Below are 26894 nucleotides of genomic sequence, written 5' to 3' on the forward strand. Positions count from 1 at the left end.
GAGGAAAAACAGAAGAGTAGCTCTTCCTCAGTTACATCTCAATGCAGGATCGTTAATAGAATAATATAGATTTTAGTAGATTGGCAGCGCATCATTACAAAAGATGAGTTCACATGTGGGAGATCAGTGGTGGATGTGGAAAAAGGAGAGCAAATGCATTTAAGAATCAGGCTACTGTATTAACCCCTATGGAAATTATGTGGTTAGTGTTGCTCCAAGACAACAAGAACAGTAACAGACTGAACTAAATTAAATAATGCAATATATTACAAAGTTAGAAAATATAAGAAATAGCTCTAATATATACAAATAGCTCAATAATAAATATCCAGAATATTACACAGATAAAATATACATGATTGACATTTTACTCTAAACTGTAAAACTTTGTTATTTTCACTGTAGAGGATATGTAAAAGGTTGTAACTATTGCAGTGTGTACTGTGCATTAGATGGAGGAGTTGTACAGGGAGGAATGATTTGTCATGCAGTGGTGCATTTGGGTAATCTGAGTCTCTCACTGAACGTGCTCTTGTGAATGCCCAGCACATCATGGCCTGGGTGGGAGGTCCTCATGATGTTGTCCTTATCTTGGACAACATTCGCCTCTCTGACACCACCTTAAGGGAGTACAGCTCCATCATGGAAACATTACTGGCCTTGTGGATCAGTTTATTGAGTCTGTTAGCGTCTGCGACCCTCAACCTGCTGCTCCAGTATGCAACAGCATAGAGGATGGCACTGGCCACAACAGACTCATAGAAAATCCCGAGCATTGTCCAACAGATATTAAAAGACCTCAGTTGCCTCAGAAAATAGAGAAGACTCTGGCGCTTTCTGTAGAGTGCAATGGTGTTTTTAACCCAGTCCAGTTTATTATCTGTTTCATAGATCAAGACAACCACACAGACCTCAGTGCTGAACCCATTCAATGGCTCCGTTACTGCCCTTGTTTAGGTCTACTTCTTCTTTTAGGAAGAGGCCACACTTCAAATAAATATATCATTGTACCAATTACTTGTTGACTTTTTACCACTATTGAAATAAAGAGAATCAGGTATTAAAACAAATACTAGCACCCTCATCCTCCTATTAATGCACATGTGGTATAAATTTGAAAATCCCAAATGATTTTCAAAAAAGCTGACCTCTGAATTTGAGGTCAATGTCACTGGGATTCAAACCTGTGCAAGATTTAATCTGTTTAAAAGTCCTACGTTCACCTGGTTATTGAGTTGTCACATTCATAAACTTGGGTGTCCACATCACCTGCCTGCTCACCCAATGACAATACCCCATCAGCCTTTTACAGCTGAGGGGTAAAAATGGCCATCTTAGAAAGATTCCTCTCCTCCTCATCATCACTGTAACACCAAATGAGGGAATATCTGTTTGGAAGAGTAGAGTTTCAGGACCTGTAGCATTAAAGCTGCTCTAGTGGCATGTGCTAGATACCCAATGTTGGTTTTTCCTTTGTCACACGTCACTGTGTTGCTACACAATCCCCCATATGACATTTCTTTGTTTAGAATTCTTTTACATATAATACAGAAATTATCACATTATAGGAAATCAATCAATTTTTTTAAATATAGATTTTATTATATAAATGTATTTTCAAATAGTGTATATAAAAAAATTAGACAGATGAAAGTTTACCAAAGTAAATGTCATGAAATAGAAATGGTGACAGCACTACATGAGCAGTCCCCCCCAAAAAATAATATCCACAGCATCTGGATATTCTATAGACTGAACAGATGATTCTGCAAAAACAAGTGGTAAATGTTTTATCAACTGCCAATCATAACAGCAAGCACACTTACCCAGTACGGTGGGAGTAATGGGAACAGTCTTATGATAAGACTCCATCAAATATATTTATGGTGCTTTTTCAGATTACCGTGTAAGGAAAAAAACACATTTGGCAGAACAGCAGCAAAAAATTTGGGGGTTGTTAAACTAAAGATGATTAAAAAAATGCATATGTAACACTAACACACAAAAAAAATATAGCAGCACTGTGACTTCTGTTTTTTGAAGACCTAAAAAAAACAAAAACAAAAAAACAAAAAAAAAACCAACCCGTGTTGCTTTCACATGAAACCAAATGCATAACATTGCTAACATGCCCTCCTTTAACTCCCCTGAACATTTGCAGCTTATTTAATCTGACAGGTCATCTTAAAATGTAATAGAGAAATGGAAATGAGAGAGAACAGGTTTGGAGGTTTGTTTTCTCGTGTCTTTCTGATGTTTGTCTGGTTGGTTGCTCAGTTACCCACATCGATTGTGAGATGTACATAAAATGGGAGCACAGTGAAGCCAGCAGTCATTCATTATACTCGCAAAACAGAATGGAGCGATGAACATGAGCACTTCCATTTTAGCTATAGCGCTACGCTCTGAGCAGCACAGACACTACGTGCTGGGTGGGGGTAAGGGATATAGGAAACATCTACTTATATCCCCCTCATTTGAACACCAATTCCATCTTAAAATGTAGAGCGGGAAATTTTTTTTTAAAAGATTACAGCGAATTGTTGGTAAATGTTTTGCCTTCAGTGTCCACCTTAAAAAGCAAAAAAACCCCAAAAACCTAACATCAGCCTTCAGGGTAACACCACAGCACTTCACATGACAACAGAGAAGTCAATAGGGCCTGAAATACTGCAACACCCTGCTTAAATACTCTGCCATTTAAGATGCGCTGGTATAACAAAAATAGTTTATTTAAAGCTACTTTCGGCTGCTTCCTTATTCACAAGAGGTTACCATAGTAGTAGCTCCGCATATTTGATTTGGCACATTTTTACACTGGATGCCCTTCCTTATGCAACCCCCATTATACTTGTGTCTCCTGCCGCGATTCAACCAGGGATCTTTTGCTTTGTAGGTGAATGTGTACACTACTACACATTAAAGGTGGTGTATTTACAATCCAAACTATTCTTCAACTCTTTTTTCCTGAGTCACTAAGGATAACTTTGCTGGTGCATAACTGATGAAACCCTTTATGGTCCCGTAAGGCCATAACAGAAATTAAAAAAAAAAAAAATGCAAAAAGAAAGAAAGAAATAACCTAACCGAATAGCTATGTGATGAAAGAAACCCCATACATGATCAGAGACAGAGATTCATATAATTATGATATAACCTTGACATAATTAATCTGCATTCTGTGTCCAACTAAATGCATTCTTGTTGTGTCTCCAGCATCTATGATGTAAACAATGTCCTGTGCTTTTGCTGTCCTCTGTTTAAATTTTCCAGAAAATCTTCTTTTTGTAAAGCAAATAGGAGATGATGACCCAACAGGAAGTGGCCACAAGGTTCTGAATGAGATGCTCAGCATGGGATTGGCTGTTGGACATGCGCCAGCGGAAGGGAAAGTAGTCTTCAAACACTTCGTGGCCCACGTACACAAGTATGGAGTTCATACCTTAATGAAACACACGAGAGAGAGTGAAGTAGAAGATACAATGGCTACACAAGAAGGGAAAATAAATATTTGGTAGATTTTATTTTAATTACAAGACAGACCATACTAATTCACACTGTGACAGAGCAGACTTCCACATTCACATCAAACCCCAAAAGTACAACTGTAACTGTGCAATCAAAAGCTGTCTTAGGCAAAAACTGTCTATTAAGCTTTTGTGTGATTCTAATGCTCACCAGGATAGTAGAAAGGTGCCCCTGACCACCACTTATTTACATCCACTATGTAGTAGACCAGCATTAGGAGCACAAAGGCAAAGCAGGCCAGTGTTGTCACGTAAGAAAGAGACCTAGAAGTGAAACATTAAGACATTTTTTAAAAAACATTTATATGCTGTTCAGCATCGGGGTGCTTGTGTCAATGTCCATCTCTGTCTGCCTCTGGCTCCTGGGGGTGGTTATTGCAGCTTTCCACCCTCATTTTATGACAAAGACTATTTGTACTCCATCCTTTTATTATGTCTCCCCCCATTTGTTTCCCACCTGCCTGTCCAACCTTAGTCATTGTCATACTGTATAAAACATATAATGTAATAAATGAAATAACACGACTACAAATGAAGAAATAAACAGATAAACCCTGAACAAGAGGATCCTGTAGATGATTTATTGAGCTGATCTGGGAAAAACAAAATGTTCTTGGCGCAACAGTGGATTCAGATCATAATTCTGATTGCAAAATCGGCCAGACAGGACAGGACTTAAAAACAAGGGGGATAAAAAAGATATTTATCTGCACTGCACCAGCTGAAGGTCTGCCAGCTTTTTGAATTTCAAATCACATCTAAAAACATGCCGTTTTTCATTCAGTTTATGTACTCCTGGATATCTTTAATACCTTTAATGTTTAACTCTCTAATGTTACTATGCATGTCAGAGGGTGTGTAATCTCGATGTTTATAACTATTTATGCATGAGTTTTACTGGTACAGCCCGTTATGTCTAAGGTGATTTTGGGCTATATAAATAAACTCTATATTGGCTTGATAGACCACTTTAAATATTTGCCAAGGGTATTGCTGTATATTTGATTGGTTTCCATTTTTTATGAGATATTCTACAACTTCTCTTTTGTCTGATTTCACAATCCTGTGGCCACAAAGTTGTGAGAACGTAAGATACTGGAGTGGAGAGCAAATGTGGAAAACCTAGTCATAACACAAATTATGTGACATTAGGTATTCTATTACATCTGTATAAAATATTTTACGCATTTTAAGTGGGAAAAGACTATAAAATCTAACGTTTGCCAAACTTAAAAACATTACTAGTGCTGCTTATTTTGCAGCAGTTTCCGAAATATTCAATTAGAATTTCCCAAAGTGCCCAGTCCTTGAGTAAATGTAGTTCTAACTGTAGATATAAATAAAACATGGCCCTTACCACAAGTTCTTGTTGACAGGAATGAAACCCCGGTCTGTGGAACATTTGGTTAGAAATGCTGATATGACACCCTGAATGACAGAAGACATTTTATTATTCAATCATGGAGGCAAAAATGATCTTAGATATACACACACATACATTTGTATATATATATACACACTAGGGGTGCAACAATACTAGTTACCGATATTGAACCGTTCGATACAGTGCTTTCGGTTCGGTACGCATATGTATCGAACAATACAAAATTTTGAATTTATTTTATCAACTTTTCTTCTGACGATACTGTCTGTGTTGAGCGCTCAGTGGATCTGTGTTCGACTACTCCGCCTAGGCTGCACTGTCGAGTGCAGATCCACTGAGCGCAGTGCAAGCTAGCAAGACATAAATTAAGCTCATTGCAACATGGCAACTGGTGGGAACTAGTGCGTTAGCGCAGTTAGCTCGTTAAGGTGTTGACGCCGTCCAGCCTCACGCACGGAGCGATCCGCTGTAACTCGTTAACGGAGATTTGCCGCGTTATGGTGTTAGTGTAACGAGATTAACGCTGACAGCACTAGTGGGAACACAACGAATATGACTGCACATTTACGCCGACATCATCCTAGTACAAAGACAAGTGGAAGCAGACAAAAACAACAAGCACGCATGCTACAAACTTTACCCGAGTCATTTAGACAGCCGTTAGCACATGATTCTCCTTATGGGGACCTGATATGTTTAATATGCTGCTGAGAATATAGCCCAGAAGAAGCGTATAGTATAGCTTTTATTTTGGAAAGAGCCATTACTCTGTAATAAACTCTCTTCCAAAGATGAGTGATTTCTCGATCTGATAGATTTATTTTTTTTATTATTTTGTTGTTTCAGCAACATTAAATTTAAAAACTGTACTTTTGAGTTAAAATATATAATTTTAATAAATGACAAATTAAAAAGACATGCACATTTTTTTGTATCGAAAAAATATCGAACCGTGACACCAAAGTATCGAACCAAACCGTGAATTTTGTGTATTGTTGCACCCCTAGTATATACATATATATATAAAAATAGATGCTTGAGGAAAGCCAAATTATTCAGACTTTGCAATGCAATGACTCATTTTTAATACAATCAGCAATAAACAACTGATGTATGCTCAGTTCCCATAATATAAAAGTAACAATGTGCTTACCAGTGAAAGACCCCATATGAGGAACCTCGACATAATACTTTTGGGGCGTTCTCTGTAGTGCAAGATTATTTTCCCTGCCTGAGGACAATTAAAATACAAAAAGAATGAAAGCCAACCATTTACTTCCTTTAACTTTTCCATCAGTTTTATATCTTTATGTGAATAAGCAAGAAACAAAAGGAGGCCAACCCCAGACAAATATAAATTACAAACCTGTAATCCCAGAAAGGCCATGAGGATAGAGTTGATGCTGCCAAGAACACCTTCTGGATCATACGGTATACGAGTTGCATAAATCACCTGAAATAAAATGTACGACTGATTTTTATCAACATCACATGCAATCTATCAGTGTTTGCATTATTGGGGTTAGCAAGTGTGTACGTGCCCATCGGAGAGAAATCTGACACATAAAAATAACCTTAACATTTCAAGTTACAAAAAGACTATCATGAAGCTATATTTGGGATGTTTTGGTGGTTACAAACCCTTGATGATGGATTCTGGTACATGTGCTTTTCTCCCAGAAGCAAGCGGTCAATGAAACCAGCTGCTCCACCGGTGCAGTTCACATACAGGCCCATGTCCCCAATCCCACCTGGACCCAGATAACCTCTGTACCAAAGAAATGGGTGTAGTCAGTGTTGTTAATGTAGCACTGCACCAAGAGGAAGGTTAGAAATTCCATTTTATTAGCGCTTACTGCTATAAGTTCAATTATTGCAAAAACTTACACAACATAATGAAGCACTGCACCTGACTGTCTTTGACTTACGTTGGGCAGTCTGGCACAGGAAGAAGAAATGTGAGGAAGAGCCAGAGGACTTCTAGAAGAATCACACACAGCCAGGCTGGCCAATACAGCAAGAAATCAATAGCTGGGGACCACCACGCATCCTGGAAAATAAAACCCACTCCATTAAACACATCTCCTTTCCTTAAACACAAATTTAACACAAACATATTTAGTATAAAACAACACAGACTGTTAAACAATGCAGATTTAAAAAAAACAAAAACAAGGCTGACCACTGTGATGACGTCAAGTTGTCCTCTGGCCACCAATAAATCCAAGCAAGCTACGACCAGATATGACCAGGCGAGGCGCTGCAACACACCCGGGATCCGCAAGTTTTCCCAAGCCACTGTGGAGAAGATGTAAACACGCAATAAAAATGCAAATGAAAATAAATAACCACATAAGTTCAAAGTTTGAAACAGTATTATAGTATATGGTTTAATCATCCACCTAAAGAGCTTGGAGTACTGCTGTAAAGACGGAGTTCATACTTACACGCTCCCTGGCAGTAGTTTGGGTTGATGACTAGGACACCAATGATGAAGAGCTGCAAGCTCCGCCACACAGCTTTTCTGAGCAACGAGCAACGGGTCGCGCCTGCACGCAGCAAGGCATTGATCGAGAGTGCGATGGATGTGCCCATTATGAACACAAACCTGGAGGAAGAACGGACAAAATGAGTGCTGGTTCTACAATTATCTACTCAAAGCTTTGCTGAGGGAACAAATGGAATTTTATTATTTCTATTTCTTCTATTCATTCTGTTTGATTTTCCTTTTTATACAATTTTTAAGCCCCCTTTAGTCCAGTGACCACTTTAAAGAAAACACCCTTTATTTCTTGTGCACATTCCACTATATAACTGGACCAGAATTTGTTAATGGTCCCTGTAATCCTTCTGAAGATAATTCTGTCACTATTACAAAATAAAAATACACATTAATAAAAATACTGCATATTTATATTAACGTGTGAGTACAAATAAAGACAATCCAACTGCATATAAGACAACTTTTTATAAGAATCTTTAAATTAAGCTTACCAAGGGAAGACTAAGTCGGCAACAGTAAGGCCTGCAAGATGAGAAACAGGGAAGGCCTGGTTTAAAATCAACAACATTGCAAATACCAAGGAGAGTTGCAAAGATCTGTGAATAATGAGGAAACTGCAACATGGCTCAAAAAACACTAAAAGAAACCACACTGGGCTTACCATTCCAGCTTTCGTGTCTGAAGAACCAGTATCGCCCCCCTCCATAGTTCACAAACACCATAATGACCAAGGAGATACTGACAGAAACACAGAAAATGCCATATTTACTGCAAAGCATCAAGCTAGGAGTAAATGTTTATTTCTATTAATTGATGAATAAAAATAGGCAAAAATATGAAAACATCAAAGCACTGGATCTAGATTTAATACTGCCGGTGGTGGTTGATTAATAAGGGACAAATCCAGTGTCACCTACCACACTGTAATAAAAATAAAACATGTGATACAGTATAATGACAAATAAGACAATGAGGACACTAAGCTGGAGGCACAAGAGTGAGGATGGGGTCAGGAAGCTACCCTCTGAATGTATCCAAAGATCGAAGCCTCTTGCTGCTCGTTAGCGGGGGAGGGAGGATATTATCAGTGACTGGCGGCACTACCCGAGTGGGGCCCAGTTCCTGGATGATGAAATCAAAGCTGGATATTAACATAATTCTACTGGAAGTATAGATTTATCACCTGATTTATTATTAAGACAAAAACACACAGGATAGAAGCAGATCAGTAACTGTAAATCTGCTATATTAATAAAATCATATTAAAACTATCCGAGTTCTCATTTCATTGTCACTAAAGCACTCATCATTAAACGAAGCTAAATGATTGCAAAATACTCACAGAATTGATGAGTCTCTCTGTTTCCATGGAACTCCCAAGTCGGAGGACCAGACCTCTTACCGCATCAAGCCTGGACAAGAAACAATCAAGATCTTGATTGAGGGGTTTTTTTGGAGTACAAACAAGCTCAGTTGACTCTCGAGACTGTGCTTCAGAGAGAGACACAAGACTGGAAAAATGTTCTTCTTCTTCCTCTTTCAGCTGTTCCCTTTAAAGGTCGCCACAATGGATCATCTGCCTGCATCTCACCCTGTTCCTAGCATCCTCCTCTGCATCTCCTCTTTCACTACATCCATGAAGCTTCTCTTCCTGCCTGGAAACATCATTCAGCATCACAAATATCCACAATCCCTCCTCTGCACAAACACTCTCAGCCTTGCCTCTCTAACTTTGTTTTTAAAACACTCAGCCTGAGCTGTCCCTCTGATTTAATCATTTCTAAACATCGTGTCCATCACAGTTGCTTCCATTGAAAATCTGATCATCTTCAACTCTGTCTTTGTGTCAGTGTCACCCTCTCCAAACCATACATCATAGCAGGTCTAACTGTCATCTTGTAAATCTTCCCTTTCACTCTTGTTGCTATGTTTCAGTTAGCAATCATTCCTGACACTTGTCTCCGCCCACTCCACCCTGTCCATACTCTCTTCTTCACCTCTCTTATGCAGTTTCTAATTGCTAGATGGTTGATTCCAGATATTTAAACTCATCTACCTTCACTATCTCTGCTGATAATGGCTCAACAATGGAAAAGACACATTTTCTGTCTCGCCTCTACTGACTTCCTCCTCTTTCCACAGGATACCTCCACAAAGGCACAGTGCATCTCTTTCTAATGCATCTGCAGTGCTTATTCTCAACATTTTCAAATCATTCAAAAAAATATCCACTTCTTTATATTGAAATTTACTGAATGAACATCAAAACAAAAATAAGGCTTACCCCCAAACCTTTTTTCCAATGGCAAACACCAAGGCCAGGAGAGCATAGATAAGAAAAGCAACCAAGATTGCTGTGCGGAGAGATATTAATTAAATGTATATTAATTATTAGTTAAAATAAAATATTTTTCTCTGTGTGAGACACTCACGTATGTAGCTATTCACAGGGTCCTTATCAGTAACTACAGAGCAGTTGACTCCAAAAGATGCGTTAAGGGTTTTCACCCACAGAGAGTAGTTACCATGCTCGCCAAAGTGGAAAGGAATTCTGTGAATTTAAAAAAAAAAAAAAAAAGGGAAAAGAAATGTATGTCATCAACAAATGAGCCAAACACTGATCCTTAATTTTATATAACCAGAGTGTCGTTCTTTTTGTAAGTTGGAAACACGACCGTATTCGTAGACATACTTGCAGAGCTCCAGCTCGATAGGTGTGCTGTTGATCTGCACTGTTATTTCATGCTGTGTGCTTACAACAAAGTTTACTGAACTGGGCTGACCAGGGCCAAGCCCTGCAGGTACCACCCCAAGCTGCTGGTACAAACACTAACAGGCGAGAGAGCGAAAGCCAAGATTAGAACATTATTGAACTTAAACCACACAGAAACAGAATCAAATAAGGGGAAATATCTGGCACGTGTAAGCCCACCTGGTAGCAGCGCTGTGACATCCAAGACACCTGCACCTCATATGACAACTCATTGTTGACCGTCAGCTGTGCCTCATCCATCTTCAGGGACGGGTACTTATGATGATGTATATCAGCTAGAGTGAGTAAGAAAGCGCAGCAGGCATTGTGCAGATCAGTTGAAACCCAGCAACACATCAGTTTTCTGCATATGAAGGTACAATGTGCAGACGATGCTACAGTCTACGGTTTTCTATTGGTGACCCCACCCAAGCCGCTGTTCTTGTAATTAAAATCATCAGAAAACCATAACAGTGTGCATGCCATTACGCTGGTTATTATTCTATCAAAATGCACATGCGCAAAATAATCTCATCTTTCCTGGCTGCACCAATGTTATCAAACAAGTCAGAGAACTAATAACGGGTGATCGTGATGCTTTTCGTTTTAATAGGCGACACAAGAAGCCATCTTTCTGTAATTTGTCTCAAATCTATCGACCACAGCCGATGCTAAGGACCACAAACCTACTCCATACCAGTGTGCGGTAGCGAAGAAGCCCAGTTTGACAGCAAGCTACAGCTAGAAAGCTAAAGGTAGCGTCTGGAGGGAGAAAGCATGTGATAGAGCCAGTGGTCACATGCTGCATTAATCCCTAATTTACCACCGAGAGGGAAGTTCAAACCTCTGAAGCTCACTTCTCCATTATCAGCTGTTTTCGGTTGATACCGTTTTACAGTTAGCCGCTCGATAGCAGGTTAATAATTAAACATTTAAACCACGTGTTTGTTGGGGTAAACCTTCAGCTATCGTCAAAAAAGTCACAACCACTGCTGCTGTAATATAATTTCAACAAATACTGGAGTTGGTGTAAAACACTGCTAAACATTAGCTGGCTCGCTAGCTTGCTAAGCTGGTAGTAGTCTCCTGCTTTTACTTATTTCAGTTCAGGATACTTACACGAAGATATTTCAGCTGCTAGTGGTGCCACGCAAACAGCCACGACCAAAGCGACAGCAGCAAGGGCAAAAGTGGCACTTTTCTCCGTTTGTGCCATTTCTTTCTGGCTCTTTGGTTTCACCGATGCTACTGAAGACGAGTGATATGTATTGTTTTTCTTAAGCTTCCTTTTTGCCATGGCAAAGGTTACTTCCGATCCGTGTCCTTGTTTTGGCACTCTAGTGGGAGCGAGAAGGGCCAAAGTACCATACCTGTTCTACTACCCCCAATAATTGTTAGGTAATGGAATGGTTATTGCACATATTCATGTTTGTGATCGGCACTAAAGTCGAATGAGACACAGTATTCCCAATAAAACTGGTACTGCATTAGGAAGTAAGGAGTGCCAGAGAGAAATATGTGAGGGTGGTGCAGGATATGTATGAGGACAGCGAGAAAGTGGTGAGGTATGCCGTAGGAATGACAGGTGGCTTCCGGGTGGGGGTGGGACTACATTAAGGATCGGCTCTGAACCCCTTTTTGTTTGCAGTGGTGATGGGCTGATAGATGAGGCCAGGCTGGAGTCTCTGTGGACTATAGTGTTTGGAGATGATATTGTGATCTATGTGAGCAGGTAGCATGGTGTATGTTTGGAGACGGTGTCAGTGACAAAAATACAGAAGGCTGAGATAAAGGTGGAAGAGCTAAAGATGCTGAGATTTTCATTGGGAATAACCAAGATGGACACGATCAGAAATTAGTATATAATTCCTGATCTTATCACATTTGTTTTCAGTGTTTTTTTGTAATAAATGTGAATAAAATGTGATCAAATCCCTGAATTGTGTGAAAAAAGAAAAGTAAAGCTGTAACAAGAAACATTGAAATTGTTCCTACATTTTATGTTTAAATATGAAAATTAGATATTGTCTAAATATATGGAGATCTGTACACATTTCCACAATCTGAAAACTCCATAAGCCAGGAAACACTTTCAACAGAGAGAAAAAATAAACTATAAAAAAATTACACATAAATAAGTTTGGGTTTTTTGTTGTTGTTGTTTTTTCCCCCTTTACACATGTACGTACGCTGAAACGTCAAGGATTCTAAATCGATGACCGAGTGGATCAACGGTGCCTCCCATCGGACTTCATCGTTCACAATGGCAGACAAACAAAATGCTCAGAAGAGGTAATGTGTACATTATTGCGTAGATGACTTTTAGCGGCGTAGCTAAGCATAAAATCCATTAGAATAAATAATAGAAGTAAAGAAAAATTAGTTACAGCGAACTGAAGATGCTGATGTGGCCAGTTAAGACAGCTCAATGAAGTAGCTAGCTAGCAGCGTTAGCTAGCATGTACAAAAACATTTCTCGTTTCTGTTGCAGTGTCAAGATAGCAGCTGGAGCCGTGGTTTGTGTTGAAAGCGAAATCCGAGGAGACGTTACCATAGGTAAGACTATGCCCAGTAATCGGAACAGAGTTCAGAAAACTTGCTTTTCTCTCACAGCAGATCAGTCCCAAGGCAGGAGTTGAATGGCTGACATCACTTTTCTTGATTACTTGCTGCACCTCTGTTTCAGGCGCCAGGACCGTGGTCCACCCAAAAGCTCGCATCATTGCTGAGGCAGGACCCATTGTCATCGGAGAAGGCAACTTGATTGAAGAGCAAGCTTTGATCATTAACAGGTTATCTAAGGCCTCAGTGTACCATGTTTTCCACTAGCTTAACCATCGTTGAGCATCTCTGGTGATCTGTCACTGTTCTTACATGCGAGCTTGTGTGATCTTCCCCACAGTTACCCAGAAAATATTACACCTGATTCTGAGGTGGAACCAAAAACAATGACCATCGGTATCAACAACGTCTTTGAAGTTGACTGCGGTATCCTTTTGTTTAATCTGGCCAGTACTGCTCCATATATGATTTTTAAATTGTAACATAATAAATCTTTGTGAAAAAAATCATGTTTTGCCTCAACTGACAACAAACAGTATCACAAGCTTTAAAAATTGGAGACAACAATGTGATTGAATCTAAAGGTGGGATATTGCTTCCGTTTCTTTGGATTTCACAGTGAGTGTTCAAATCTGTATAATTTCAATGAAGTCACTCACGTTACCAAATATCTTTTTTTGTTGTCTAGCGGATGTTGGCAGGAATGTAATCCTCACCAGTGGCTGTATAATTGGAGCCTTCTGTCAGGTCAACACCTGTGAGGTCATACCCGAGAACACGGTCATCTACGGATCTGGATGTATGAGGCGGGTGCAGACTGAGAGACCCCAGGTATGGAGATCTGTGACTGGAAAACATCGTCGGTGTAGACAAATAGATGTAGCATTAGCATTGCAAATTGAATATCAAAACATTATATTTTGAGCTTCCAAGTGGGCCAATCAAATGTACATTTTCCTGATGAAACTAAAAATCTGTTTTATTAGATTCAGATTTTTAAAACTAATTCTCCCTCCAACTTGTACCTGGGATCTATATAGAAAATTTTTAATATTTTACAACTCTGAGCATTTTGTAAAAGTGCAAGACAAATGCTACATGAGCCACACTTGAGTTTCATGTGGATTCGGTTCACATTTATGATGCAAGTAATTTTTTTTAAGCATTCAGCATTAGAGCTGAGAAACACAGTAATACCACGGGCAAAAACTCAGCATCAACAGACTGTCTGAAAATGTGTAAAATATTCAGTTTCTCTCATTTCTGTCACATTCACCAAGAAAACACTGAAGTTATATTTCATATTTAATGTTTTTATGTAAGATTTTCATACATGCCCACTTGTTTAAGTTTGTGTGCAGAGAAAACTTTTGTGCATTGTGCTCATCATCATGTCTGTTATCTCATTTCAGCCACAGACTCTTCAGCTCGACTTTCTGATGAAGATCTTGCCAAACTACCACCATTTGAAGAAAACTGTTAAAGCAAGCCATACTGCTAGCTAAAACTTTACTTTTTGAAATTGAAATGCAGAGAACATCAATGTTTAACTAGATCCCGCTGGAAGAAAGCATGAATGTATATACTTATGTACCTACCCTGTTTTTGCTCTTCAATTACTGATATTTTCTACTCTGATCTGCAACAGAAGATTAAGCTTCTCATCTTTCTCCTGCTATGCCGATGTACCTTTTGTTTTTTACGATTAACTTATAAGGTACACAAGTTGTACTGCATTTGCTCATTTCTTATGATGGCAGTTACCAGTATTTTTATCATTAAGTTGTAGAAGGTAATTTCTGCCATTCTGATAAAGAATTTACACTAACAATAAATTAAACATTTTAACTATTTAGATGGATTCAAATGTTGACTTTTTTAAACACAATGTTGACACTTAAAATGGCAACTTATTGATCTAATCAAAGCAGTTTTGTGTAGCAATGTAATTTATTTAAGTTGGTTCAAAAATTCTAATATTTTTTAAACCACTATGTTACGGTGTTGCAAAGTAAAACGCATTTAAATATTTTAAGTTCCACAAAGCCGAAGACATTTCCTGCTGGATGAGTTTTCAGTGTGATGCGATACACTGCACAACACAAGGCTGTTTTTTGCAATTATTACAAAAGCATAACCGTTGCTAACCATTCAAATAAAAACCTTCCACACACTATACTAAATATATACAAACACACAAACAATATGAAAGAAAGCTACACAATTCAACCTTATTTACTTTAACAGTAAAGTTGTGGTTTCCCCTTTAATTGGTGAGGCCGCCGGCTATCCTAATGATCCAAGTATTCATGTCCTTCACTGATTTATACTCAAAAGGTTTCCACAACACAGCAACTACTGACTCCATGTAACGTAAAACAAGAGATTGTTGAGAGGAATGCAAAGAAAAAGAAAAAAAAAAAAAAACAGCTAATTTTTTTGAAATAACATTCATCAGCAGCCTTTATGTTATAGTGAGCCTAGAATAACCATCCCCATGCATTTCTGTGTTACATATGGGACTGAATGAATATATTTCACTTCTTTACAGGCACGCCATCTGAGTAATCCTCCAGTAATCCAGCCAAATGGTTGTTGTGAGTCTTGAAGTGTCTCTTCCTGTTTCCAGCTTGCTTCTTTCTCTTTTGAATTGGTAACTGTGAGGAGCACAGAAACATAACCAGCTCTCATTCATTTCCTCGAACAGGTATAATCTTAAGAACTGCATATTAAAGACTTTCCTATTTCTTTCTATTTGAGAGAATGTAAATCAAAGAAATCATATATACATTTTATATATATATATATATATATATATATATATATATATATATATATGTGTATGTGTATAAAAAGACACTGACCACTTTCTTTGGTCCTGTTTCTTGCATGGAGGAAATGCCTTGTTTCTTCAGGTACTCTTCAATCTTCTCCTCATCTATAGAGTCAACTGGAACACTCCTCCACAGCTTCTGAAATTCTGATATTGAAAGCAGCTACACTTGAAGAGCCGGACACATAATCTTAACTAACCAAACAAGTCACAGACCTGAATGAAATGCACAATGTGAGTTTTACAAAACACTTCTGATATAGTTCTAATACAACAAACATTTCATTTCACAGTTAAAGTAAATTTGTCTGAATCTTCGCCAAAGCCAAATTAGATTTCGCTTTGCACATGCTCCACCTCTCCAAATAGCACTGAAATTTGGCAAAAACATTATTGCTTAATTTTGCAGACAAAGGCAACATAAAACATGGTGTACCCCCAACATGGACCACAAGTAACATCAGAGGACAGAAATTCAGATCATTATGAATGTTCCAGTTCTAACTCGCGGAAATGTATGATGAAGACTTCCTTGATGTTGATGTTAATTCTAACAACTTACCCAAGTCAAAATTGATAGCATAAACATAGCTATTGTGACATTGCCCACCGGTTTGAAGCATGTAGCCTTGAGAATTTCTGGACCTTGGTTGTTGGTCACTCAAGTGGTTAGCCAATGAGTGTGGGGTTTACTAAGGATGTACCAAGTGTACCAAGGATAATCCTCCGTTTTGAAATACAGTTTGACCAAGATTTACAAAATATACTTTTTTGATTAAATATGATTAAAATTTAGTCATAGTATGACTGAATCCATAAACAACAAGAAAATGTTCACAGAGTTTGAGTCTTTTTGCAACCACAGCTATCGCCATCTGGTGGCATTCAGTTAGAATGCAGGTATTCAGACAATTCACTAGCTTATGACTTATAAGATACATCCATTTTTTTAATCTCTATGGTGATAATTTCACACTTGTGAAAATTCTTACATGAAATAAATGCAGAGTGAGGGCCAACTGGGTATGCAAAGCATGCATAATACTCAGTTTAGGTCAAAGACGGATACACAGAGAAAGAGGAAGCCATGTCACCAAACAATTTACAGATAGACCACTACCAATATACCAATACTCACCTTCATCTACTGCAAACTGGCAATGCTTGTCATTGTAGAACAAGATCTTTTTCTTGTCTGGTCTTGTGACAAAGATGATCTGATCCCCTAAAGCCTGTGAACGATCACACGAGAGGTCTTTTCCATGCTTTAATTGTTTAGTTGCCACAGTGTTCGCTCATCACACGAGTGGCATCTTAGTGGTGATACATGCTTCACTAAAAACTGAATAATGTTTAATACCTTGATGGCCTTGGCTGAATTGGGTAGCCCTTCCTCTACATCTTCTAGTAAGACTCCTCCCAGGCCCAGCTGGTCGTGTTTATCCAGCAGCCTCAGTAAGGCTTTCTTGTCCTTCAGGTTGTATTTAGGCTTGAAGCCATAGGTTCCATCCCGGACTTCAATTTTTGGATTGCTGACCAAGGCCTGAGATTGGCAGGTGAAAGTAAAGCACAAGATTATATATAACCCCTCTCCAATAAAAAACAAAATATAATAAAAACCTACACCTTGCTTTGAAATATTCTTGAAAAGACTAAATAAATAGTACAGTAGGTTTTTCTTCTTCGGTAAGTTAGGCTTCCAATGTAAAAAGATGACTTAATTGCATACAATGTATTATCAGCTTAATGTCTCATTACTTACTTTCAATGGCTTTTTTCTTTTGCAACATACCGAATATGTTTGGATGAGAATAACTTACAAATTAGTTTGAGGGGAAAAAAACAAGTATTGTGTAGATTTAAGGTGAGACTCTTAAACGAAATTGGTCAGAAGAAACGCAATTGTCCTCAGTACTACTGACAATAAAAGATAGAGGTATGGAATTGAAAATAGCAGGAAAGCACCTCATTCATGAGCCACTGTTTCTGATTCATCCTTATGTCAAGAAGTTTGGTCTCATCGAGAATCTCATCTAAGGTCAGGAAGTGCGTGTCCCCATTCTGATGCCTCGTCTGAGAGATTAAGGGCAGAAAAGCAGACATTAGGTAAACACACACACACACACACACACACACACACACACACACACACACACACACACACACACACACACACACACATATAATATTCACAGCCCTCTTATTTTCTGCACTATGGAGAGGATTTTAGGCAAACATCTACAGTAATTTTACAGGATTTAGAAGTGTGCATTCAACAGGTGGCACAAAAAATGCACACATTTAACAGGAAAATCTGTCAATCTGAGTGAGTTCTTCACCGAGGAATGAGTCAAACCGCTAGTGTGACAAGGCCTGGCTGCCTGTTTGCAGAGCCACAGCATGATAAACAAGCTGTTAACATACCAAAAGAAAGACTGGGGACCAAATGTTAACCCAGCGGGCACAACTGACTCACTCATGTTTTACAATAGACAAATGTCAAGCTTTATTATTAAAGAGTTTGGTGAAAAGATAAAATCCTAATATTTGTGTTGGTGCTGCTGAAAAAAAAAAATGTTTTTAATGCCCCCCCAAAATCCTCATTACCTTCATGTAATTTACTATCTTGGCCAGGCAACCAAACTTGTACCCAGAGCTCGCCTTAATGTTGAAGCTGCCATTAGATTCTGTGGAGAAAAAAAAAGAGTTTAAGTTTAACCAATTTATTATCGCAATACTGAATGTACACAGTGAGATTTGAGAACTATATGGACTGACATATTTGTGCAAGAACACTTTGCTGAAAATGTATTTCAGATAATTGACTACTGTCATGTCAGCTCCTGTCAAATGAAAAGCGAGTGTTTAATGAGGTCATTAAAATCCTAATTGCATTCATTCAGTGAAAAGACAGAAGCAAACAATGCATTTGTTTGCCACTCTCTATTTTCCCTGTCAGCCTTCGTTTGTTCCTATTGTGGATGCTATCATCTGAAACAAGTCAAAGGAACACATTGACATTGAGGTTAATTCATTAGGCTAATTCAGGTTTTAAGCAAACTTGACTCATACGAGACTTAATAATTTATCTGCTGGGGACTACTTCCAGATACAAAGTAACACTCCAGGAAGCTGGTGAGTATTTACAGCTGCAGGGTATGTATTTTGGGTAACACAGAAACACGTCACGCAGTGCAAAAATGTGGCAGATTTAATTGTTTGCAACATTAAAATACTACACAAGTCATATATCAAGCCAATCTGATTTAGTTTGACTTGAAGTCCGGCCAGCTGGTCCTATTCTCTGCTGGAGTCCAATAATGCTGCTCCCCTCAGAGACTGACTGAGGTCTGGACTCGGCATTCACCAATCAAAGCTGAAAACAGACACTGATTCATGAATGATTCATTGTGTAGGCGGGAGCTTCTGTTGCTTTGAGCTGCACAGTAGGCAGGACGGTGAAACTGTGACAGACCAGCTAACGAATGGTGCAGAGGCAGGGCTAATAGAAAGGAGCCAATGATGTAGACAATTCTGTGCTGTTCAGCTGAGACATGAAGAGCTGCAAGGAGTGGCGGTGGAGGAGAGCGACTGAAAGTGCACGAGAGCACTGAGGAGGAAAGCAGGTCGAAGAGTGAATGTGGAGGAGGGAAAGAGTGAAAACGAAAGAGATAGGTGGAGCACCAAAAAGAGGAGAGACATTTGTCGGCTTGCATCTTCTAAAAACTGAGCCAGACACACAGGTGAGTCTGCATGTTTTTCTGAAAACCATCCTCTGAATAATGTGCGTGACATCAACAGATCATAATAATCCACAATATAAATTTAAGCTACAGGCTACAGGCTGCACTGGATTTTCACTATGAAGATATGAATATGAGGATTTTTTTAGAGTGTTCTAATATTTGCAGGATGAAGTCATGCATCTTTAAATGCAGTGGATGTATTTACACAGCCCGTTCCTTTTGCGTAGGAATTACAAATCACTACATGTGGTGTTTATCTGGGGAAAATGTAATTTATACCACAACAACAGGGAGCTAAGATCTTTGGGGGAAAATTGCAACATTTAGACTCTATAAGCGAACAGTGGATTAAATATACATGGATCTGTCTGCTTTCTACCCACTTAAATACCAAGCATCAGAAACTGTCTGTGTGTACTTATGGATATCATGTATGTGTTTGTTTAAATGCATGACTCAAGCGAAATCAATGAGGGACTGAGTGCTGTGAGCAGCCAGCCAGGGGCATTAGGAGTGTGTGTGTGTGTATGTGTGTCTGTGTGTGAGACAGCCACTGTGTAGAGAGGAACCTCCAGTTCCACAACACCTTCAGAGCCTGGCTGGGGTGGGGCTGTTTTGGTGAGTGGTAACAGATGCAGGAGCCAATCTGTCCCTGTCTGTATAATTGCTCTGACCAAAGAAAGGAGGGTGACAGGGGGGTATAAATTAGTAAAAGAGGTTGTTGTCAAGCCAATGAGTTGAGGTGAAACTGATATTAGGAGCTGGGTTTGTAACAACAGGATCAAAAAGTTGATTCAACGCAAAAGAAAACAACACAAAACCCATACTGTACACACAACTTCCAGACAATGTGGGGAGAATCTGGTCAGGGCATTGTTTAAAGCTGCCCTACCTCACATGTAGAGCATAATAAAGGAGATAGCCTGTCCAGCAGTCACGTGCTGCCTGTGATCTCACATGACAATTACCCTGACTAGTCTCAATTGCACACTGTTGCACATTGCATGGACTTTGAATGTCCAATTTCTATTCTTACATGCACTTCCATCAGGTGTCAAGAGAATTTCAGACTAAGATGAAGCAACCAATGAGAATGTCTCACCAGGACAAGCCACTAAGCTTTTTCACATTTAAGTTCCCAGGTCACCTGAAACTTAAGTTACAAACCCACTAAAATAAACACACATACAAGTCATATTAAAAAAACAAGTCTATGCATGATGGCACGTGTGTGCACACATTTAGCCTTATTAAGTCTCTAAAGGAAGAGATGGTGGAAAGAGATGCACTTACGCCCCTCTCCTACAACTGGGTCATCTGCCTTCGCCTCAATATTTCATGCACAAATGTCTGTGATTGGCTGCATACAAGTGTGTGTTAAGAGCATGTATGTGCACTTTTGTGCATGGCTGTGTGGGCAGAGACACTCCACAGTGTGCCCCGAGGATTTTAAAATGGTAGGTGTTAGCTGAAAATGGGAAAGAACAGCTGAAGTGAGGCAAATGTGCACTTGAAGGATCTCTGAAGTTCATTATTTTATTACAGTTCCTTTACTACGTTTGTGTCAGGCATTGTGGCCAAAGAGCTGCACACCAAGCGTAGACGGCACAGTTCTCTACACAGCCATCCTTTATTATCAGCCTTTTAAGGCTATTTTTGTTCTGAGCAGATGGCCTCAGTAGGGTTTCTGGTGTTTTGCAATATAACCTGTGCTCTAATAACACACCATCTTCTCATTTCACACAAAGAAATATGTCTGTAATGACAGATGTAGACTAGGTTTTGTTTACATAGATACAAAGCAATTTATCTTTTTACAACATGATCCCCTGCGTGACTGATAACAATGAAGCGTTACATTCATTACAAATTACCTATAAGAGTATTTGATAGTTTTATGAGAGTAAATGGGTTTCCCTGTCTGCCTGCTGTCTCGAGTGGAACCAATTCCTTTTTCAATATCAGTATCACAAAGATATTTAGTTTTAGTTTTGTTTTTAATTATCATAATAATCAGGAGCAAATGCTTCAAAAAATCCTGGAATAGAGCCAGGCACATCTGGTTAAAAACACTGCATCACAACGTGTTATGCCCTGAAGACAAATTCTCCCATTACTGTCATTTTTTAATCAGCCTCACACCATGAAAACACTAATTTTACAACCGCTGCTTTCATTTTGAAATTTGATCTGCAGTAAAACCAAGACCCAAACACTGTCATAAGCATTAACAAGCTTTTTTTCCTTGTGTCTTATTGTTTCCAACCAGAAATCATGACCAACATCACAGCTACTGTTCATCCAAACAATCTCCCACTGCGAGAAGAGGGAGTCCCTCTGTCCCTCGTCTCCTTTCAGGTCCAGGAAGTCTACCCATTTCATGATGGCTGGAATGTGGCCTGTTTCATCATCCTTCTTCTTTTTATTCTCACCGTCCTGTCCTTGGCAGCATTGGCTGTGCTCTATGAGCTGCTGGACTGTGGGTGCTGCGCCAAAGGGAAAACACACCACCAGCTACAGGAGGAAGGGCCGGGAAGCTGCAGCAAGCTTATGAGTAGCATGTGCAAGGAGCCAGAATCCCACACTGAGGTGGTATAGGGGCAGCAAGGACGAAGAAAAGAATAATAGGAATTTGGATATCGTTGCTCAGTTGGACAGGACCACACTACTGACTAAGATGTTTGCAAAAATGAACTCCCAAAAAAACCCCAAAACACCCAAAGTAGTTCAGTTGTTCACAATTAGAGGTGAAAGCTGGTGACTGAACAATATAAATGCATCTATCCACACCTACCGTAGACCCTGAAAGCCATATTTCACTTCTGAAATACTCCCAGAAGAAAAGAAGATCACCTGAGTACTTATAACATGGCTTAAAAACACAAATTTCCACTACTTAAAGTGCCCATATTATGCCCTTTGAATTATTCCCTACAACTTTACTATTTTGTGGATGTAAAAGCTTTGCTAAATTACAGTTTGAAGCCCATTTCAAATAACTTGATAAGATAATAATGTGAGAAAACATTGCCTTTACTTTTATGGGAATATTGCCAGAACAACAGAAAATCCCCTATGTTTAGTGCTAATACAACTAGAGCTTCTGTACTCATCTCTTGCTCACAGAAATTGTATTCTAATACAGCAGAATTTCCAATAAAGCAGTCCTCATTTACATAATATTCTTTTTCAGGTGTAAGCAAATAATCTCGATAAAATAGTCATACACAGCCTGTTACCATAAACCATATACTATTTTTAAGCCATTTTCCACCCACTCCTCTGCATAGCTTAGGTCCTCACAAAAGCAACACTGGCTGACAAAAACAAGCTAAAGACTACGGCTCTACTTTACATTACATGGAAAGAGACATGAGCAAAACAAAGGGTAAAAGAGGTGCTGCAGCAGTGTACAGTATAACAAAACGAATACATGCATGTCCGTGTGTTTTACAAGCATGGGACACACAAAGTCTAAGCTGATGACTCCAGCTAGTCCTAAGCACCAAGACAATAGTTAGCTGATGCATCTCTTAAGGTTACTCTTCATCATATATAAATGAGGCAAACTGTTATTCAGTTATTTTCTGCTGATATACACGTGAAATAAACTCCTTGGGTCTCCAAATCTTCCTCTTCTGCCTTCTGGTGTACAAGCAGCTCAGCTCTTTTATCCATGTCATATAGTGGGTGGCTAGTGCTACATCAATAAAGTGTAATGCTTAATTGTAATGAACACTCTGCCTTTGGGTCGAACGGTTTTCATAGAGGAAACCCTGTAAATAATCTTATCCTGGTACAACACTAAAATACATTCATGGGCTTGTTAAGGGGCATGACATGGGGACTTTAATATAGGCTGTGGCAGAATGTGTTGCATTAAATAGGCATTTTCTTAGTTTGATTATTTTGGAAACTGATTATTAAGTTGCATGGAGAAAAAAAAAAACACTGACAAAAAAGTTGGAAAAAAAAGCTTTTTCTTACCCTGCTATATGGGTGTTAAAAAAAAAACTGTTCAGAAAAAACAACTACTGTGTGAGTGCTTTAAGCTTTTTGTGACCTACTGGATGCAGTGAGCTTCTTCGAGACATGCTTTTTCTGAAATTGCCATCCTAATCTTATGACAACAATATCTGTTGATCAAGCCTAGTCAGATGAAATCATTGCTTAGGATAAAGCTGGTGTTCTTCAGTAAATTGTAAGCCAGTGTTGTCAACATGTTTAGCACTGCAACATTATCTCATGACAAGTTCGCATGCTGCACAGTGATGTACGGTAAAATGTCATATTGAGCACTATGTGTAATTTCATGCCTTACCACACAATGCCTAATAAAAGCTGACTCACTTTTCTGCTAACAGAAGTAGCTTTTTCTTCAAGAGTATATGGAGTGACGTTGAAATTTCGAAGGGATGCCAAGAGCCACTGCTCGCAATTCTTATGTTGTATATAGTTATGCGTGTTGCTTTAATTCATCTGAAAGAACATTTTAAATGCAAAAATGTCATAAGTATCACTTGTAATCCAATTTTCTTTTAACTAAATTTGCTGAGCAGTAAGAATTCTAGTTTTTTGGTTTAAGCTAAGGATTTAGAACGAGAAAAGATCGTCACCTGGTCAATTTACCCTGTGAAGTAAGGTTCCTTCTCATTAGAAATAACAACCAGGAGAGTGTATTATTCCAGTGTCTTGGTTATCTTGTTGAATCACAGTAAACTGACATGCACAACTTTAACTACATGGATTCTCAATTTACTATCAAGTCTTTACGGCAGGTTAATTTTGAGTATCAACACAGTTGAAAGTTCCTTCATCCACTCTAAAATGTCTTTTGGTTCACTTCTCTTGGATGTTAGACTTTCATAATATAAAAAGCTATATACTAATGAGATGAGATTATTTTATTCAAAACTGAAGCAACTAACATTGGTGCATATTTAGGCCTTTGATTAGATGTTAACCAATTGTTTTGGTGTCCAAATATGAGCAATCATATTGTACAGAATAAGCCTCTTATGCTGCGAATAAATTCTGATTTTCTAAGAACTATGATTAATGGCACAGATAAACAAAAATCTACTTTTCTTCATTTAAAAATATGTTTTCCATTAAAGAAATTATTAATGTTTCTTTCCCCAAACTGTATTAAGTTACAGGATTTTCTGAAACAACAGAAAATAAGGTGATCTTCAAATAATCAATAGAAAACATTTTTAGTTTTTTTTATTCACTCGTCTCCATAATTTGCCCTCATAGTTGCTTTAAGCCATACTGAGGATGCTCATTTGTGTCTGGCTCTGAGCTTTGTGAAACTTTAGCGTTAGCCACATTCCCTTTTCATATTTAAATGTCTAATTAGATTTCTTGTTTATGAAGGTTTTCTCGCTGGTACCCCTACAGTGTACTTTGGTGAACTTTGTTTCTTCACTCACAATGAGAAGCTTCCACACTAACACCATGTCAGGCTGTGAGAGTGCATGTGAATATTTGCCTACACCGCTATACAATCCGTTATATGGGAGACTGACTGGCCAGTCACTGGGCGGGGCTAAGCACTGGAAATCTGCAGAATCCAGTCCTTGGCCAGTCAGTCGATGCATCTCCTACTTGCCAACATATATCTACAGATGCTAGCCTTTTCAGCTGGTGATGTGAACCTATAAAGACATTAAATGGTAAATGGCCTGTATTTGTATAGCGCTTTACTAATCCCTAAGGACCCCAAAGCACTTTACACATCCAGTCATCCACCCATTCACACACACATTCACGCACTGGTGACGGCAAGCTACATTGTAGCCACAGCCACCCTGGGGCGCACTGACATTAAGAGACATTAAAACACTAATAAACAAGAATAAGTGGTTTACAGCACTAAACATCATCCTTTTCAAGAAAATATTCTTCACCTACCGCTACTGAGTTTGGAACTAGAGGAGCTCTCCTTGTCAACTTTGGGTTTCTTCTTTTTGTGTGATCCAGAGTCTGACGCAGCCTGTCTCTTCTCTACAGTTGGGGTGGAAAGTGCCCTTTTCTTGAAAAGCTCCCTTTCTCTCAGTAGAGCAGGATCCATCCTGTTTGAAAGATGTAAAAAATGAAGATTCATTTAACAAAAGGCAAAGCAACAAAGCTCATTTTGATGGATTCAAGGAATCACATTCTTAATATATGTAAGTATACGTGTAAGTAGCAAGAACCTTTGATGGCCTTTAGCTTCAGGGACTTAAGAGCTGTCACCTGCTTTATCTTTTTGTAATAAGCCATTAAGAAACGGGTTTTTCCTGATACCAACAAAATAACTGATATATTAAAAAAAACTAAGCTGAAAAGTCAGACAGCCAAATACAGAATTAAATGACGTTAGAGGGAAAACAGTCACTGGCCCCAGAACCATAAATATAAAGCTAGTTGAACTAGCTAACAATAGCTAGTTTATTTTCAAATCCGATTACAGACGGGTTTAAGTTGACTTTGTGATCATGTAAATTCCATAGTAACTACAACTAACGTTATGTTCATAAGCGAACGTTACTGAGTATTATGGGGAAACCAAGATACATAAACAAACGTAGCGAAACACTGTACCAGAAGCTTGGTAGTTAACCTAGCGTTAGCATCCCGATTAATTCAACTTTACCTGACACTTTGTTCCTGTTCTCACTCAGAGAAAGAAGAGGGTTAGTCCAAGAGGACTAACTATATGCTGTAGATGTAAAACAGAATGCGCCCTCCACCGAATCACTGTTTTTTTTGTCGTTCCTTCAGAGACAACACAAGTAAACTTCACACACAATTTTCCTCATGCTGCACTTCCGTTTCTAGTTCGATTTTTCCGGTATTGACAGCGAAGCCTGCATGACGTCATTACATACGTACAACAAAACGATGATTTATGATGAATAAAAAACTGCACGATTAGACAATACTGATGACAAAAATTTTCGAAATATAACTTCTATTTGTTTGGATCCCTTTCGACAGATTAAATGGCTTTTTAAATCCACCACAAAATCACATCAATTTACACATTTTTAATAAACTATAAAAGAAAAAATATAAAAGAAAAAAGATCACGCAGTAATTTTTGTTTGTGCAAACGTTTGGTCTCACCTTTATGCTATTTTACTATAGTATTACTCAGGATTTATACTAACTGTCACATCAATATTCTTATTAACTACTGAAACGCTAAACAGGACAAGCCATAAAAATATATATCAACATAATTATTTCTAGCTCACAGATCCCACTGCATGATAGTTCATTAAAAATGGGAGTTAAATAAACTTTCATATAAAACTGCTAGTCTATTTGTAAATTGGGTTCATATAACCAATATGCTATCGCCTAATATACACCAAATCTAAATTTATGTGTCACAAATAATTGTTTTGTTTTACATAGACAAATTAAAGTCTTCTTTTATTTTACTTCTTCTGTTCTTCAGTTCTGATTAAAAAATAAAAAGCAAAACAGGATATGATTACTTTACTTTGTTTTTGAGTGTGTTTTGTGTAATTTATTTATTTATTTATTTAAAATCATTGGACTTCTTGTTATTTTGGGACGAGATTATTGGCTCAG

General features: G+C 38.5%; 4 protein-coding genes across 7 annotated transcripts; 2 read left to right on the forward strand and 2 right to left on the reverse strand.

The window, feature by feature from the left end:
- Window positions 1–1576: 1576 nt before the first annotated feature.
- hgsnat (heparan-alpha-glucosaminide N-acetyltransferase) lies at window positions 1577–12683 on the reverse strand. 3 transcript variants are annotated; one of them, XM_039613177.1, is made up of 18 exons: window positions 12554–12683; window positions 10347–10462; window positions 10107–10243; window positions 9847–9965; window positions 9699–9768; window positions 8757–8826; window positions 8436–8536; window positions 8076–8152; window positions 7906–7936; window positions 7359–7519; window positions 7094–7209; window positions 6840–6961; window positions 6553–6679; window positions 6278–6364; window positions 6065–6142; window positions 4885–4955; window positions 3679–3791; window positions 1577–3442 (listed from the first exon to the last, which is right to left on the reverse strand). In XM_039613177.1, exons 2-18 carry the CDS (start codon window positions 10425–10427, stop codon window positions 3261–3263), a joined length of 1743 nt encoding a protein of 580 aa, XP_039469111.1. In that variant the 5' UTR covers window positions 10428–10462; window positions 12554–12683; the 3' UTR covers window positions 1577–3260. The 3 variants fall into 3 exon arrangements, with proteins under 3 accessions (XP_039469111.1, XP_031602939.1, XP_031602940.1); XM_031747079.2 differs by lacking the exon at window positions 12554–12683 and adding an exon at window positions 11286–11680; XM_031747080.2 differs by lacking the exon at window positions 12554–12683 and adding an exon at window positions 10864–11254.
- Window positions 12354–14611, forward strand: LOC116325952 (dynactin subunit 6-like). Its single transcript, XM_031747025.2, has 7 exons — window positions 12354–12458; window positions 12658–12722; window positions 12853–12958; window positions 13069–13154; window positions 13265–13312; window positions 13417–13559; window positions 14141–14611. Exons 1-7 carry the CDS (start codon window positions 12382–12384, stop codon window positions 14231–14233), a joined length of 618 nt encoding a protein of 205 aa, XP_031602885.1. The 5' UTR covers window positions 12354–12381; the 3' UTR covers window positions 14234–14611.
- Window positions 14021–26138, reverse strand: gtf2e2 (general transcription factor IIE, polypeptide 2, beta). 2 transcript variants are annotated; one of them, XM_031747023.2, is made up of 8 exons: window positions 25948–26138; window positions 25224–25384; window positions 18169–18248; window positions 17527–17634; window positions 16922–17104; window positions 16700–16793; window positions 15593–15708; window positions 14021–15385 (listed from the first exon to the last, which is right to left on the reverse strand). In XM_031747023.2, exons 2-8 carry the CDS (start codon window positions 25381–25383, stop codon window positions 15266–15268), a joined length of 861 nt encoding a protein of 286 aa, XP_031602883.1. In that variant the 5' UTR covers window position 25384; window positions 25948–26138; the 3' UTR covers window positions 14021–15265. The 2 variants fall into 2 exon arrangements, with proteins under 2 accessions (XP_031602883.1, XP_031602884.1); XM_031747024.2 differs by lacking the exon at window positions 25948–26138 and adding an exon at window positions 25508–25657.
- On the forward strand, window positions 19012–23711 carry smim18 (small integral membrane protein 18). Its single transcript, XM_031747026.2, has 2 exons — window positions 19012–19304; window positions 21577–23711. Exon 2 carries the CDS (start codon window positions 21582–21584, stop codon window positions 21903–21905), a length of 324 nt encoding a protein of 107 aa, XP_031602886.1. The 5' UTR covers window positions 19012–19304; window positions 21577–21581; the 3' UTR covers window positions 21906–23711.
- Window positions 26139–26894: the final 756 nt, after the last annotated feature.

This window comes from Oreochromis aureus, linkage group 6 (genome assembly GCF_013358895.1).
Source record: "Oreochromis aureus strain Israel breed Guangdong linkage group 6, ZZ_aureus, whole genome shotgun sequence".
Classification (NCBI taxonomy): Eukaryota; Metazoa; Chordata; class Actinopteri; order Cichliformes; family Cichlidae; genus Oreochromis; species Oreochromis aureus.

Bases quoted from the DNA above. Each gene is read 5' to 3' on its own strand.
- LOC116325952 (XM_031747025.2), top strand. From the start codon at position 12,382: ATGACCGAGTGGATCAACGGTGCCTCCCATCGGACTTCATCGTTCACA. The intron at 13,313-13,416 runs GTGGGATATTGC...TTTGTTGTCTAG, and splicing joins CAATGTGATTGAATCTAAAG to CGGATGTTGGCAGGAATGTA. The intron at 13,560-14,140 runs GTATGGAGATCT...ATCTCATTTCAG, and splicing joins TGCAGACTGAGAGACCCCAG to CCACAGACTCTTCAGCTCGA.
- smim18 (XM_031747026.2), top strand. From the start codon at position 21,582: ATGACCAACATCACAGCTACTGTTCATCCAAACAATCTCCCACTGCGA.
- gtf2e2 (XM_031747023.2), bottom strand. From the start codon at position 25,383: ATGGATCCTGCTCTACTGAGAGAAAGGGAGCTTTTCAAGAAAAGGGCA. The intron at 16,794-16,921 runs GTATTAAACATT...GATCGTTCACAG, and splicing joins ATTCAGCCAAGGCCATCAAG to GCTTTAGGGGATCAGATCAT. The intron at 15,386-15,592 runs GTCAGTGTCTTT...TGCTCCTCACAG, and splicing joins AAACAGGACCAAAGAAAGTG to TTACCAATTCAAAAGAGAAA.
- hgsnat (XM_031747079.2), bottom strand. From the start codon at position 11,463: ATGGCAAAAAGGAAGCTTAAGAAAAACAATACATATCACTCGTCTTCA. The intron at 7,520-7,905 runs GTAAGCTTAATT...TTCTTCCTCCAG, and splicing joins GCCGACTTAGTCTTCCCTTG to GTTTGTGTTCATAATGGGCA. The intron at 6,365-6,552 runs GTTTGTAACCAC...ATTTTATTTCAG, and splicing joins ACCAGAATCCATCATCAAGG to GTGATTTATGCAACTCGTAT.